General features: G+C 43.3%; 1 protein-coding gene across 1 annotated transcript; it reads right to left on the bottom strand.

Annotated features, from left to right (window-relative positions):
• Window positions 1–32: 32 nt before the first annotated feature.
• Window positions 33–15,511, bottom strand: LOC136677966 (aldehyde dehydrogenase, mitochondrial-like). Its single transcript, XM_066655690.1, has 13 exons — window positions 15,264–15,511; window positions 14,841–14,945; window positions 13,719–13,859; window positions 13,343–13,422; window positions 10,675–10,786; window positions 8,083–8,211; window positions 6,394–6,507; window positions 5,861–5,963; window positions 4,064–4,248; window positions 2,846–3,010; window positions 2,255–2,412; window positions 1,514–1,628; window positions 33–332 (listed from the first exon to the last, which is right to left on the bottom strand). Exons 1-13 carry the CDS (start codon window positions 15,378–15,380, stop codon window positions 300–302), a joined length of 1,557 nt encoding a protein of 518 aa, XP_066511787.1. The 5' UTR covers window positions 15,381–15,511; the 3' UTR covers window positions 33–299.
• Window positions 15,512–16,088: the final 577 nt, after the last annotated feature.

Below are 16,088 nucleotides of genomic sequence, written 5' to 3'. Positions count from 1 at the left end.
GAAAACTCACAGAAGCACACACAGTTGTGCTTAAATGCCTTTATTACAAAAAGCCTGGTGTAGCCATGAACTGCTTGAATGCCAAAGCAAAACTAAGCTGTTTCACAATAGAACAAGGAAAATAAAATATTTAAAATGGATTTATTTACAGTCCAATCGTTTTTAATCTTTCTTCTGATTTCATACATTTTGTTAATAAGTGCTTTCCTACAGGAGATTATAAACAGAAATGGTCTCAGAGCTTCGGGTGACGAACATCTGGCCTGAGGGTTCTTTAAAAAAGCGGGTGTACGTCCCATTTAGGAGTTTTTCTGGGGGATTTTAACTGTTACCTGCAAAGCACAAAAAAAGAAAGAAAAGAAAATCAGGGAAACAATTATTTATAGCAGTGGTGACAAGAACTAGATTTTTGTAGCATTTAAAGGCTAAGCACCACTTAATGGACGTCCATGAATATTTCACATTATTGTAGTTACTGACATATATAAGTATGAATTAAAATGAAAATAGCAGCTTAATTTGCTTTAAAACTGACAATTTTATTAAACTGACGGAAAAACCCGAGCTCTCTACGGAAATTCTTGAACGCAACCGTGACGTCACTGGTGGACAACAGCTGAACAACGCCGCGGTAAAACACCGTTATGACTGACTGTTATGACAGTATCTAGCTAAATAACCAAACATTATTCATAACAATAGCCTAGCAATAAGCTAAACTCAAATTTAGAGGTACCGTTATTCTTGTAAATGTGATCGAAGTCGAACTCGAATTCATCCGACACTATAAACCTCCGTAATGCAGCTACGTAGCCGAGTATAATCTGAGCCACCGAGTTTAGCAAGTCAAGCTAACGTTAACTAACACCAACTAAAACAGGCGAAGTGAGTGTCCTTACCCTGTTTACCTCCATGTTACAGAGGCTCTTGAACACCTTTCGTTGGTGTCCTTACATGCCCATATTGTTGGAAATGCGCCAGTGAAATGAGCTACAGATAACGGAGTGAGCGGATGGTCCTTTCCAAAGTGCCCGTTTAAAGTGGACAAATTTAGTCCATTTTCTGGATATTTTGGGATCTTTGGGCCATTTGTGCACAGATGTCCCACTATACATTGAATGATTGCAGCCAAAAACAACACACCTTTTCGTCATTTTGCATTAAATTAAGTGCAGCTTCTAGAGTTGTCCGAACACCGTTGGGGGGGGGGGGGGGGGGTATGACTATCAATAAACAAAAGTTAGGAACTCAAATTCCACTGTATTTATTTGTTTGACACTTTCATATCACTGGTGCTTAGCTTTTAATGCCTCTAAACAAACTCATCTGGTCTCTGGAGGAGAACACTAACTCCCTGGATCTGTTCTATTAGCTGCATACACCTGAGTTAGATTGTGTTATGCTGAGTGATAAAGAAGTGATTAGAGGGAGCTGCTACGAGGTACTGTTCTGAAATACCAGGGAACACAGTTAATGCTGGTTCTTTAACAGTACACGATGTTGTGTTACCCACCGTTTTGACTTCGGTGTAGCCCTCCAGGCCGTACTCTCCCATCTCTCGTCCAATTCCTGATGCCTTATAGCCTCCGAATGGAGCCTGGACTCCAAACACATTGTAGCAGTTAATCCTGTAGAAAACAGTGGAAACACAAATAAATGTTCTAATTCATAATGAGCAGAATGCACTGAGCAATCTCTTTTCAAATTGAATCATTTCTAATCTTTACACAAATCGGAGTGAATTTTTCAGTTCAGAGTCACGGTGGGTCCAGAGCCTACCTGGAATCACTGGGCGCAAGGCAGGGACACACCCTGGAGGGGGCGCCAGTCCTTCACAGGGCAATCAATATGGCTTTAATGTAATGTAATAATGGTGAAATATATACTGTAGTGTGCTGTGACAGGTTGGGGAATTTAACAGTGCTTGGAAACCCTGAGTGTAACAAGGCGTACACGTGTTGTCGGTGCTGGTGTGTACCTCTGTTTTAAACATTGGTTTCAAATTTTTAGACGCTGTGTGTCATGACCTATGTGCACTGGCCTTTGGGCTACAGCTGCCCCAAAACTCATAGAGACAAGCCAATATGGCCTCTGTGATTCAGAATTTTCTCCTAAGTCTGCATCTCTCCCTCAAACAGAGTAGAGCCTGTTTTGGTTTTACTTTCTCTGGAAAATTCAGAAATCCTGCCTCACGCAGAGCAACACCCTGAATCTCTAGCCACACTGTTGTGTTACTGGTCTGTTTCCGTCATACCACACAGTTCCAGCTCGGAGGCTGTTGGAGATGTACTGCGCCTTGTTGATGTCGGTGGTGAAGACTGCAGCAGCCAGGCCGTACTGAGTGTCGTTAGCTCTCTCGATCACTTCCTCGATCGACTTAAACTTCAGAACCTGCATCACTGGCCCAAAGATCTGTGCGAGACAGTCAAGAACATACACTTTCACTTAAAGAAAGCCACTTTCTCTAGTGACTCTCCTTTACGCTACACAACAGCCGTTATACTGTCCCCTAGAGGCCTGGATGTATAGACATTCTCTATTAGTCTTAATTTAAACACTGCCGCCCCTATACTGATTAACTAGTTCAATGTGGGACAACAAAGCAATTTATAAATTTATTCTGTCAATCATTTTCGGTAACCGCTTCATCCTAATCAGGGTCACAGGGGGTTTATGGTAATGGTCAATTCCTTTGAGCTTCAAGTACAGCCTCAAGGCACATAGAAGACTAGCGTCTAGACTCTTCTCAGTCCTGGCACTTAGATGGTGGAACGAACTGTCTGAACAGCGGATTCTGTAAATGTAAATGTAAATGTAAGTGAGTCAGGGGTAACTGCAGTTGTACCTCTTCACAGGCAATTGTCATTCCATCCTGAACGTCTCCGAAGATGGTGGGTTGGATGAAGTAACCCCGGTCTGATGCTGCACCCCCTCCACACATTAGCTTGGCCCCTTCTTTTTTCCCACTGCTGATGTAGCCCAGAATCTTTTTGAACTGCTCGTCATCGACCTTCAGGAAGAAGAAATACTGTTCTGTTGGAACATATTTTAACTGGAATGTGTATCTCTGGTCCGTGCTTGACATGCATCAACCGCTTTGTGGGACGACTACAGAGAAACACAAAGGTTATACACAAACTCCATGTTACAGAGGGAGAGAATTGCAATCTTACAAATAAATATAGAAATGACTCTGCCATAAAACTCTGATATTGTCATATATTTCTAATTTAGTAATTTATTTTATTTTTATAACAGAGTGGTAACAGGTGAGAAACGTATCATCAAGGACATGAGGAGAGAAAGCTCCCCAGAGCAGGAGCGTGTGTTGTATTCGTAAAAAAAGAAGCTTTTATTATATTCTGGAACCAGTTTTTAATTCACAATAAAAGCCCTGGATAAAAGAGATGATTTCACTCAATATTTTATACATATGTTGGGCCCCAGTTCCCAAAAAAACTGGCAATCAGAGGCAACAAAATTGGAATACCTTTGCCCTACATGGTGAATGTCTTCTTTTTCCCCTTCCATGTCCTATTTTTGGGATGTGAAAAATGCACCCAGCCAGGATCTAAATTGTGTAAAATGTTTAAGTGCTGCATTCTCTCTATTTCTTACATTGGCATGAACTTACACCTTGTCATAGTCCTACAACTGAGGGCGACTTTAAGCCCCCAGCCACAACATCCTAATTAAAACAGACGGCCATGTGTCCCCAGGGTCTTCTTATAAAATACGTTCACCCTGGTTAAGGTGGAATGTACGCGAAACCTTGTTTAATACTCGATTAGCATTAGCAAAGAAACTTGTATCCTGATATTAGAGCAACTCCGTCAAACCTCAGTTAATTAAACTGCTCTGAATAAAAACATCAACAGCATCAACACATAAGTGTACCAAGAGTCATCTGCTACAGCCTGGAGAAATCTCCCCAGTTCCCCTGACAGCAAAACGCAGCCAACCTGGGATGGTGAAGGCAAGCCTATGCCTCCTCTGAGACACACCAGGACAGATGTGTTTCGTCAACACATTAAAGGACTTCTTTAATGCACCAGGGTCGTACCTGTGCTCCCTGCTCAGTGCTGAGGTTGAAGGGATCTCCCACCACTCTCTTCTTGGCTCTCTCCACACTGCGCTCCACAAACTCATTGTAGATGCTCTCCTGGACGAAGGTGCGAGAGCCAGCGCAGCAGACCTGCCCCTGGTTAAAGAAGCTGGCCTGGTGGGCCTGATCCACAGCGTCCTCCACTGCCAGAACAAAGACGATTTCAGACATTCAACATTTGTATAAAGCATCCAATGAAATGGGACGATCTGGAGCATCTGCACATGAGCCTAAGGTTACTGTGGCCATAGCCGAGTGTTGAATAGAGGGGCAAAAATAAAGTGTGGAGCACTGGCACTCCTTCATTCAACACGTTTGGGGTGACCGTGAGTGGTATCTGATCAACAACAGCTCATACAACATCAGTACCTCATGTCACAGATGTTTATGAGACTAAACGCCATTAAAGTCTTACAGAAATGTTCCAATATTTATGGTACACTATTTATTGATGTTAAATGTATGTTTCATGCATTTATCTATGTTTCAGTTTTTATTGTCTTATGTATTTATTATTTAACGCTATTTTAAACATTCTATATGTTATCCTTTTAAATCATTGCATTGCATTGTATATATTGCATTACACGGTGGTTTGGTGGTGAGCACGTTCGCCCCTCAGAGCTGGGATCTTGGGTTCAAGTCCCATCTGGGTGGGGTTTCCATGTTCTCCCTGTGTCTGCGGGGGTTTCCTGTTTCCTCCCACAGTCCAAAAACATGGAAGTTAGGTAAACTGGCTAAAATTGTCGTAGTGTGTATGTGAATGAATGTCTGTATGTGTTCATGGTCTTTCCTAGGTGAACCCCCCGACTGCCTAATGCAGTGTTCCAGGGGGACGGTAACTTATGGTTGAGAGTACGCTGTGCGCATTTGGTTGCCAGTGTGTGTATGGATTGAATGTTGAAATAGTTACATATAAGTGTAACTATAAATACATAAATTATTCATTCATTCGTTGTCTGTAATTGCTTATCTAGTTCAGGGTCGCGGTGAGTCAAGAGCCTACCCGGAATCACTGGGCATAAGGCAGGAACACACCCTGGAGGGGGCGCCAGTCCTTCACAGGGCGACACACACACTCACTAACCCTACTCTATGGACACTTTTGAGTTGCCAACCGAAACCCGAAACAAACCCATGCAGACGCAGGGAGAACACACCACACTCTTCACAGTCAGTCACCCGGAGGAAACCCACTCAGACACAGGGAGAACACACCACACTCTTCACAGACAGTCACCCGGAGGAAACCCACTCAGACACAGGGAGAACACACCACACTTCTCACAGACAGTCACCCGGAGGAAACCCACGCAGACACAGGGAGAACACACCACACTCCTCACAGACAGTCACCCGGAGGAAACCCACGCAGACACAGGGAGAACACACCACACTTCTCACAGACAGTCACCCGGAGGAAACCCACGCAGACACAGGGAGAACACACACACACTCACACCTACGAACACTTTTGAGTCGCCAATCCACCTACTAACGTGTGTTTTGGACTGTGGGAGGAAACCGGAGCACCCGGAGAATACAGGAATTAAGAAAAATTAAATAAACGTATCTAACTGTCATTTCAATTGCCATTTACTGTTTTACAAACATATTTCTGTTAATTTTATCATGAAACATGACTATGATGTTACTGTGGCAAAGGAGGACACATTTCCTAAATAAACACCTCATTTAAGAAGAAATGTCCTCAAAATTCTGGCCATACACAAATTAAGCTAATGATGTACTCACTGTTGGCATCAGGCAGAATGATATTGGGGCTCTTCCCTCCGAGCTCCAGAGTAACTTTCTTCAGGTTGCTTGCTCCTGAGGCTTTCTGGATCAAGTGCCCTACCTTGAGAACACACGGGTGTATTAAAAGGTTCAGCGCTGTGCAAAAGTTTTAGGCACTGTTTATCTGAGCAGTGGGAGTTTATTCACTCAGAAAACACCCTAATATTAGAATAAAACAAATCCCATTATTCCAATATATATATATATATATATATATATATATATATATATATATATATACGATCAAGGAGATCATGTAGAAACCAACGCTGTTTTTCACAACACAACAAGTAACTGTATTTATTGTAATTATATACAAGCACCATGCTTACTGAGGAGATTCATTATTTTATATAATAATCTTAGATCTTAGATAATAATCTTAGATCTTTGCAGAGTACTGTACGTTAGATGAAGTATACACACACACACACACACACACAAACAGTTTAACTTTTTATATTCAGCTGTAGATGTGTGTAAACCCATACCTCAGTGGAGCCAGTAAAGGCCACTTTGTCAATGTCCATGTGAGAAGAAATAGCCGCCCCTGCTGTCGGTCCCATCCCACTGATGATGTTCACGACTCCAGGAGGGAAGCCCACCTGAAGGGTTAACAGTGAAAAGGCAAAGGAAACACAGAAAAGCATGTTTAAAGACCTCTTCTTTCACAATTCCCCCAACATGACACAGGATGAGTGCGCTGCTCTCTCTCAGGCACTAGGACTGCAGCCCAACTTCAGTTAGTTCAACACTTTCCCAGATGTAGCTTTTCTAAACTGGTATAGGGTGATTTGTTCACACAGACTCAGTTAAGTATTTGTTCAAATTAGCACATGATCACCCCATGCTCCCAATGGACATTACACACAACCCTTGACTGACGCGAACACTAATGTTCCTCATAATAAATTGTCGCTCTTCTTGTTAATGAAAAGGCATTTGTAGAGGCTAAAGTTTCCCAGTTTTTAACTGCATTTGCACACTTGAATCTACTTGGATTTCTAGGTGCCTAGTTGCTAAGCAGCCAAAACCAAGTCGATTTCCAGTGCATTCCATTGACCATTTTTGAAGCTAAGTTAGTCCTGCATTCAGTGCTCAAAATAATAAACCTTAAAGAAGAGAGCAGGCTGAATCATGGCAGGATATTCTGACCCAGGCTAATGATAGTAGGTATTTTTGTGTCTTTAAAATGATGTTAGTGTTATAAGAGTCATAAATACATCTGAATGGTTTGACTATACATTGTGGTCTATGTCCAAGCAATCGGACAGAACTGACACTCAGATTCTTCTGTTTCATGGCATGACGAGAAATGTCAGCACACAGTTGCAGTCTTTCATCTCCATAAAAAAAATTACAAAAGTTAAAATAGTTTTTACATTTAGTGGAAGTTAATTTAACATCATTTCCCATCTTTTGGAAATATTGATTGTCAGTTGTGAAATTTTTATATCGTTTAATTGGAAGGGCGTCACAGGGTGCAGCAGGTTAGTGTCGCAGTCAGATAGCTCAGGGACCTACAGGCTGTGGGTTTGAGTCCCACTCCGGGTGACTGTCTGTGAGGAGTGTGGTGTGTTCTCCCTGTGTCTGCGTGGGTTTCCTCTGAGAGACTGTGAGGAGTGTGGTGTGTTCTCCCTGTGTCTGCGTGGGTTTCCTCTGAGAGACTGTGAGGAGTGTGGTGTGTTCTCCCTGTGTCTGCGTGGGTTTCCTCTGAGAGACTGTGAGGAGTGTGGTGTGTTCTCCCTGTGTCTGCGTGGGTTTCCGCTGAGAGACTGTGAGGAGTGTGGTGTGTACTCCCTGTGTCTGCATGGGTTTCCTCCGAGAGACTGTCTGTGAGGAGTGTGGTGTGTACTCCCTGTGTCTGCATGGGTTTCCTCCGAGAGACTGTCTGTGAGGAGTGTGGTGCGTACTCCCTGTGTCTGCGTGGGTTTCCTCTGAGAGACTGTGAGGAGTGTGGTGTGTTCTCTCTGTGTCTGCGTGGGTTTCCTCCGAGAGACTGTCTGTGAGGAGTGTGGTGTGTTCTCTCTGTGTCTGCGTGGGTTTCCTCCGTGTGCTCCGGTTTCCTCCCACGGTCCAAAAACACACGTTGGTAGGTGGATTGGCGACTCTCAAGTGTCCATAGGTGTGAGTGTGTGTGGGTGAAATTGTGTCTGCATGTGCGTGTTTGTAATTCCCACCTCTTTGATGAGATTGGCCACGTAGAGGGCAGAGAGAGGCGTCTGTTCAGCGACTTTCATCACCACAGTGTTACCTGTGGCCAGAGCAGGACTCAGCTTCCACGCCTGCATCAGGAGAGGAAAGTTCCACTGGGAGAACACGAGGGGGGTAAGAGAGAAAACAAACACAGGGAGAATTGCTACATACTGTATTTGTGAATCTGTAAAAGATTTGTATTAAGCATTAAAAGGTTAATGAAATTGTTTGGATAAACCTTTCAAAATTTGAAATTATTACTGAGCACGAGCTGTTTATCTGTGACCAGATTTAATTTCTTTAATTTATTGCAAACTTCATTTATTCATTCATTGCTTATAAACATTTATCCAGTTCAGGGTCGCGGAGTCTACCCAGAATCACTGGTTGCAATGCGGAGACACACCCTGGAGGGGTCACCTGTCCGCGTGGGTTTCCTCCGGGTGACTGTCTGTGAGGAGTGTGGTGTGTTCTCCCTGTGTCTGTGTGGGTTTCCTCCGGGTGACTGTCTGTGAGGAGTGTGGTGTGTTCTCCCTGTGTCTGTGTGGGTTTCCTCCGAGTGACTGTCTGTGAGGAGTGTGGTGTGTTCTCCGTGTCTGTGTGGGTTTCCTCCGGGTGCTCCGGTTTCTACCCACAGTTCAAAAACACACGTTTGTAGGTGGATTGGCGACCAATCTGAAGTGTCCGTAGGTGAATGTGTGTGTGTGTGTGTCTGCGTTGCCCTGTGAAGGACTGGCGCCTTCTCCAGGGTGTATTCGCGCCTTGCGGTTACAGATAATGGATGGATGCATGGATGGATATGTGCATCGGCCCAGAATTCCCATATAGTTAACAAGTTGGTGGATCTAAAAAGTTTAAGCTGTTTTGGACTCTTTCTATTGGTCTGTTCTTCATGAAGACACAGTTTAAACGACAGCTTATGTTCAAATTACGCCTAAACAACAATAAAGAAAAAGTAAAGGCCTGTAAATGAAAACGGGAAACTGTCAATGTACCTTAAACCAACAAGACCTCTTTTTGTTCTCCTCCAACAAGAAATACACACACACACATGATACATACATACACTATTACTAGGCTGCAACACACTGATACAACACTGCCAAAAAGTGTGTTACATAAATCAGTGTCCGTGTCGGTTCTACTTCACGTAATCCACAATTATCCCCCCACCCCCAACACTATGCCCTGAAACAGACCAAACCCTCGTTCCTTTGCTTTTCCCCCTCCCATCCATGTTTCCTCATTCCTTCCTTATCTGTTCTCTGGCATCCAGGATTTCAGGAAACATTTCCACACGGAGAGGCAGTATTTTCTAAACTATAAGACAATCAGTCGAACGGTTTTGTGCAAAATCACAGACAGAGTGCAATGTAGCCACAGGCAAATTGCAATAAAAAAAAGAGATCATTTCGGACAACTATTCTGAATAATATAAATCAAAGCAGTGTTTGTTCCTTTGTACAGAGCAGCTTTTTCCTTAAGTCTAAACCACTTAGGGGAAATGTCTAATTCAAAAATTTATAACCAAAATGACCAAGAAGGATTGGCTCCAATAGTGAGCGCTGAATGTAAAGTGCTACACACTCATGTCGATGTGATGTAAACAGCACGAGGTGTGACCGCCTCTGACTGGCCTCACTTTGTTATAGAAACTATATACTCATTTAAAACCTGTTAAGACATTAACACAGAACAGCAGCTCTTGTGATATTACAACTGCACTCTTTCAAACTGCAATTTTAACCACGATTCCCTTTTCACTGCTAATTTTGTTGCAACTATCAGAGCATTATCTTTGTGAAGTGGTAAATTTCATGATGAAAAGACCAACAGAAACTCTCCAAACACCCCACGGAAAACATTACCGTTTTCTCCCCCTGTAAAGTGACTTATTTAAAGATCCAAGGTAGTGCTGGGTGATATGAGCACAAATCAATATCACGATTAATTGTACATTTTAACACGATTACGATTAATGTACCTTTATGTTGTTGTTGTATTTGTGACCCTCACAGTTCAGTGACGAGGCCTGTGCTGTAGATATGCTCCAGTGTTAAAGCTGGGGTACTTTCTCTAATGTTGCCGGGAGCTTGTTCCTCTCTTGTTTTCTGAGCTCTGTTTATATTTGGTGTGTGATTGTGCTTTGGCTGAAACTGTATTTACTCATTTGACTATTTTATTTTGTTCAGTGTCGTCTTAATTATAGTCAAAACAGAGCACGTCCAAACCACAGACGTCTTTCTTTGGTACGAGCTCAAGTCGCTCGGTCGGCCTCTGCGTTTAGGTTCTCCTTCATGTGGCAGATAGGGGGCAGAATCACGTGACTGCAGCTTGGTAGCGTGGTTTTAAAGGGACAGTACATGAACACACAGTGGGGACATAACAGAATAAAAATTGATATAATCGACACAGACAAGATCATGTTTATTAGAAGTTCTGAATGTCGATTTCGATTAATTTTCGATTAATTGCCCAGCCCTACTACAAGATTTATCTACAGAAGCCCTCCCTGCTGTTCAACACTGTAAGATTTTTTAAGGAGGGGGCACCTCAAATCGCTGGTACACACTCACAGGAATGATTTGACCACACACTCCAATGGGCTCATGGCGAGTGTAGCAGAAAAAATCTCCGTCGATGGGGATGGTTTTTCCCTCCCATTTATCCGCCCAGCCAGCGTAGTACCTGCAAACCACACACACACACACACACACACACACACACCTTAAATTCTATTTAAGGGAGACAATATTGCATTTTCAAATTTGCAGATTTCTAAACACATTAAAATGAATGATTTCTACTATTGTCCAGTTCGATAGATAACAGCTCCCTCATAGTTTGTAAAAACGCAGCTGAAATGTGCTCTGAAGAGAAGACAGCTGAGCCTAGTGTGGGTAAAAGGAGTGATAAATGTCATTTGTTCTCCAGAACCCATGCTTTAACCTCAGTACCTCACCTCACTGAGGCTCGTTTCTGAAAACCAAGAAATCCCCAGCGTATCAACATTTAACTCAAAACTTTTCCAAATAAGTACGGGATGTTTCTGCAGCAAAAGGGGATGAACTGTCTGTAATATAAGTGTATAATATAATGCATAGTATTCACAACTGGGCTGTGTCTGATTTTGTAAAGGTCTCTCAGTTTTCTCTTGGTTTGGAAATGACTGAACATAACACTGAGCCCTGAGTAAGCAGTATACGCTACACCTCTTCTGGAGGATGGATGGTAAACCTGTTCAACAACTCTGCACTTGGATTGGACCAATGAATTGGCAAAAACAACAACAACAAAAAAGTGCACAGCTCATGTGACCTGCTTTGTTTTCTAAACCCACCAGAAAAAAAAAACACCCACTTGAGGCTTTATAAAAGGAAGAAAACTGTGTGCCACACTGATACTTACAGCAGCGTAAACATAAAGGGAGGTTGGGCTACGCTTTATCTTAACTATTTAGTCATGAATGGTGAACAACACCCTGTAATTTACCAGATAATTCCAAAACAGGAGGGTGGTGTGGATTAGAGTACTAAAGTGTTTTTCCTCTTAAAACACAGTAATTGTAACTCATATTTAGTAATTAACTAAATAGCAATAGTAGTAACTAACTTGGAAGCAAAAAAAAAAAAAAAAAAAGAATAATAAATGATTACATGTCCAGTTTAATATAAATATGACATCAAAAAAAAGGCTAAGGATGCACAACAATGGTCAGAAATTTAGGTAAAAACTGAGCTGTATTAAACTCCCTAAGATTAAACAGCCCTACAATAACCAGTCAGTATAACCCTTTAAGTGTTCTCCCTGTGTCTGCGTGGGTTTCCTCCGGGTGACTGTCTGTGAGGAGTGTGGTGTGTTCTCCCTGTGCCTGCGTGGGTTTCCTCCGGGTGACTGTCTGTGAGGAGTGTGGTGTGTTCTCCCTGTGTCTGCGTGGGTTTCCTCCGGGTGTCTGTCTGTGAGGAGTGTGGTGTGTTCTCCCTGTGTCTGCGTGGGTTTCCTCCGGGTGACTGTGAGGAGTGTGGTGTGATTCCCATTAGGCTCCGGACACCCTGCGACACTGAACTGGATAAGGGCTACAGATATTGAATGAATGAATGAATAACCCTTTAAACACTGTCCGTCCAGTTCCCAGGTGTTTGTGGGGATTTAAGGGAGTGGGCTAAGCAGAGAGTGGGCTAAGCAGAGTAGCTTACATCATGCCTCTGTTGTCTCTCAGTAAGTGACATTATGTTGCTGTTTATTTCCACTGTACCTTTTTTTAGTTTAGTTTAGAGGTGTATTAGTTGCTTTGTGCCTGAGGACGGTACTTCAGTTGTGATCTATTTACATTTACAGCATTTAGCATTTGCTTAGTGTTCAAACAGAATGTTTATCCTCACTAGTACAAATAGGTTAGAGTCCAGTCTCCCCTTGAACTCAGACACTACCAGGACAAGGGCCAGTGCTGATACCTAGAAAGAACTAAACTGACACAGTATCTAGTCAGTGCAATATCTAGAAAGAACAAAACATAGTAAGTGCAATACACAGGATTTAGTCAGTGCTCATACATATATGGAAGTTAAGTGCAGTATATGAGCGATACAGTCTGTTACGGTCCGCACTGAGATTAGTGCTCACTGAAGTGGGTCATGAAAAGATGGGTCTTCAGTCCGCGTTTGAAGACCACGAGAGAGGTCGACCGTCGTTCAAACAGCCAATGGAAGATCACCATTCCACCATTTTTGGCGCCAGGACTGAGAAGAGTCTTGATGCTAGTCTTAATTGTGTCTTGGCGGATGGTGGGTCGAGTCGAGCTGTACTTGAAGTGAGTTGCAGTACTCAAGCCTAGAAATGACTAGAGACTGGATTAGCACCTGGGCAGCCTCCTGAGAAATACAGGGTCGAATCTGCCGGATCTTGTACAGTAGAAATCTGAATGAATGAGTCAGGTTTGCGGTATGGGATGCGAACAATAACTGGGCATCCAGAACCACACCAAGCCTCTTTGCATCTTCAGAAGGAGCAATCAAGGAGTTCTCAAATGGGAGAGCAAGATCTTGGTGAGGACCAACCATTCCAGAGATGACCAGCTGTACTTCATAGTAAACAAAGACTTGTTAGAGATGGCTGTTTCACCACTGGACCACTTTACAATCTCCACGTTCGACTAGATCCAGTGTTAAAATCTTTTTACTGCTGAATAACACAAGAGAAACCTCCTATATTTATATCAAACCACAATACACCCTCAGGTCTCACCTCAGGGTCTTGAGCACCATGGGCACAGCCACAGCGTAGGCCACAGCATACGGCATGACATTGTCCAGAGTCTCCAGCTCCTACAAAGTGATAAAGATTAACTGGCGAGTGAAACAAGAAAAGTCACTGTCAAGCACTTCACCCCAGATAAAGTTCATTAATGATCTCAAATATAAATAAAAATATAGGATTGTGGTAATGAATAAAAATGTGTGTGATGCCCTGCTTGTTCCTTTGGGCTGTGTCATCTCTGAGGGCTTTACTGCCCTTTAATGTACACAAGCAACTAAACACTCTTGAAAGATGCTGCTCTAAACTCAAACAAGGATTCAACTGCACAGTTTCCACTAACACAGACGAGTCAGTGGTCACGCACGGCCAGATACGCTGCGTCTCTCTCGATGGCGTCGGCCAATCGGTGCAGGAGCATCCCTCGCTGAGACGCGTCCATTCGTCTCCATGGAGAGCCCAGTCGGAAAGCATCCTTTGCAGCCTTCACTGCTTTGTCCACATCCACCTGAGAGAAGACCAAACAAGAGACAGAGGAAGAGATATTAATATCACACACACACACACACACACACACACACACGTACACACACGTACACACACGTACACACACGTACACACACACACACCCCTTAAAAAGAAGCTCCAACTCATTGGAATGTTGCAAAAACACAAACCTACATCCCCTAAGTAAAGTTACAAATATGACAAATATACAAATAAAAATCTGATTACTTTTAAGGGGATGTTGAGCATAAATATTCAAATACTCTTTGAATATTCACCTACTTGGAGGCGCAAGGCAGGAACACACCCTGGAGGGGGCGCCAGTCCATCACAGGGCAACACACACACATTCACTCACTCACTCACTTACACCTACGGACACTTTTGAGTCACCAATACACCTACCAACGTGTTTTTTGGACCGTGGGAGGAAACCGGAGCACCCGGAGGAAACCCACGCAGACACAGGGAGAACACACCACACTCCTCACAGACAGTCACCCGGAGGAAACCCATGCACACACAGGGAGAACACACCACACTCCTCACAGACAATCACCCGGAGGAAACCCACACAGACACAGGGAGAACACACCACACTCCTCACAGACAGTCACCCGGAGGAAACCCACGCACACACAGGGAGAACACACCACACTCCTCACAGACAATCACCCGGAGGAAACCCACGCAGACACAGAGAGAACACACCACACTCCTCACAGACAGTCACCCGGAGGAAACCCACGCAGACACAGGGAGAACACACCACACTCCTCACAGACAATCACCCGGAGGAAACCCACGCAGACACAGAGAGAACACACCACACTCCTCACAGACAGTCACCCGGAGGAAACCCATGCAGACACAGGGAGAACACACCACACTCCTCACAGACAGTCACCCGGAGGAAACCCACGCACACACAGGGAGAACACACTGATCTCTGATCAGCTTCACTTCTTAGGGACACACACACCTTATCCCCCTCTGCGACCTCATAGATGACTGCTCCGGTGGATGGATTGATGGTAGGGAAGGTTTTCTTGCTCACTGCATCTTGCCATTCGTTGTTGATGAAGAGCTGAGATAAAACAGGGGCAGGAAATAACAATACATTATAAAATGACTCAACTCAAAAATAAAAATACAATCAGCTGCTGCCAAAATCTGTCTTCTTTGGCAGCAATATCATCTACTGTTGTGAAAAGGCTTTTCAGCCACGAAGACATTAGAGCGTCCAATACGCATTTACTGCGCAGATACTAAGTCCTAAGTGCAATTAACTTTCTAAAGGCTGAAAATACTGACAAAAAAAAAAAACTCTGAAAAGGCTCAATCTCAAGCCAAGTGAACAGACCCGTTCTCCCTCAGCGTGTTCTTAAGTTGAACCGTGTCTCACCTTGTTGTAGTGGACCTCCGGCTGAGGGTTCGGAGCTGGGATCGCAGCGGCGGAGAACCTGCTCACAGACAGCCGAGAAAACTGTGGTACAGCACGGGTTAACACGCTCCGGAGCATGGTGTGGTTTTAACAACTTCAGCCACAAACTATAACCACTACAGCTGCAGGTCGTTGGAGAAAGTGGAGAGCTCAAAACCCCTCACAAACACAAGAGTCACGCAGCGGACTCGGCTGAAGCGCTGGGAATCGATACCACAAAAAGAATCGACTTGCAGACTCCAAGCCAGAACGTTCGGGAATCAGAGTGTCGACTCTGAAGCTTTGGAATCGATTCCACGAGTGGTTTATCGATAATAGTTTTATTCAATGGAAAAAAATATGGTTCTTCAGATCCATGTGGTTCAAGGATATATTTTTTACATATATATGATAATATATGTGCTGATGGAATACCATTTGTTTGCATGATTTTTAAATTTGTGACTTCGTTTTAAAGTTTTTCATCGTTTATTATTATTTATTTATTTGTTTGTTTGTTGTTGTATTTTTATTACTGCTCAGTGATGGGAATTTTATACCACTCTTGCTACTTGGTTATACTTTGCATTGGGAGAATTGACCATAGGTGCTTCATCCATTTACCTGCTCCAGAACCTTCCATTTTGTTGTTTACTTTTCATAGGAAATTATAAGCTTATAAACTAGCCACCAATCATCACAGATGACAAGAGATCTAAGAAAGGTTGCTGCAGTGGAATGTTCACAATGGAATTTGATAAGCCATGGTCTTCATTTAATCCAAAATGGATAAAAAGGCCTGATGTT

The sequence above is a fragment of the Hoplias malabaricus genome, chromosome Y (genome assembly GCF_029633855.1).
Source record: "Hoplias malabaricus isolate fHopMal1 chromosome Y, fHopMal1.hap1, whole genome shotgun sequence".
In the NCBI taxonomy this organism is placed as follows: Eukaryota; Metazoa; Chordata; class Actinopteri; order Characiformes; family Erythrinidae; genus Hoplias; species Hoplias malabaricus.
Note: the sequence above shows the minus strand (reverse complement) of the source record. Positions and strands in the feature narration are given on the sequence as shown.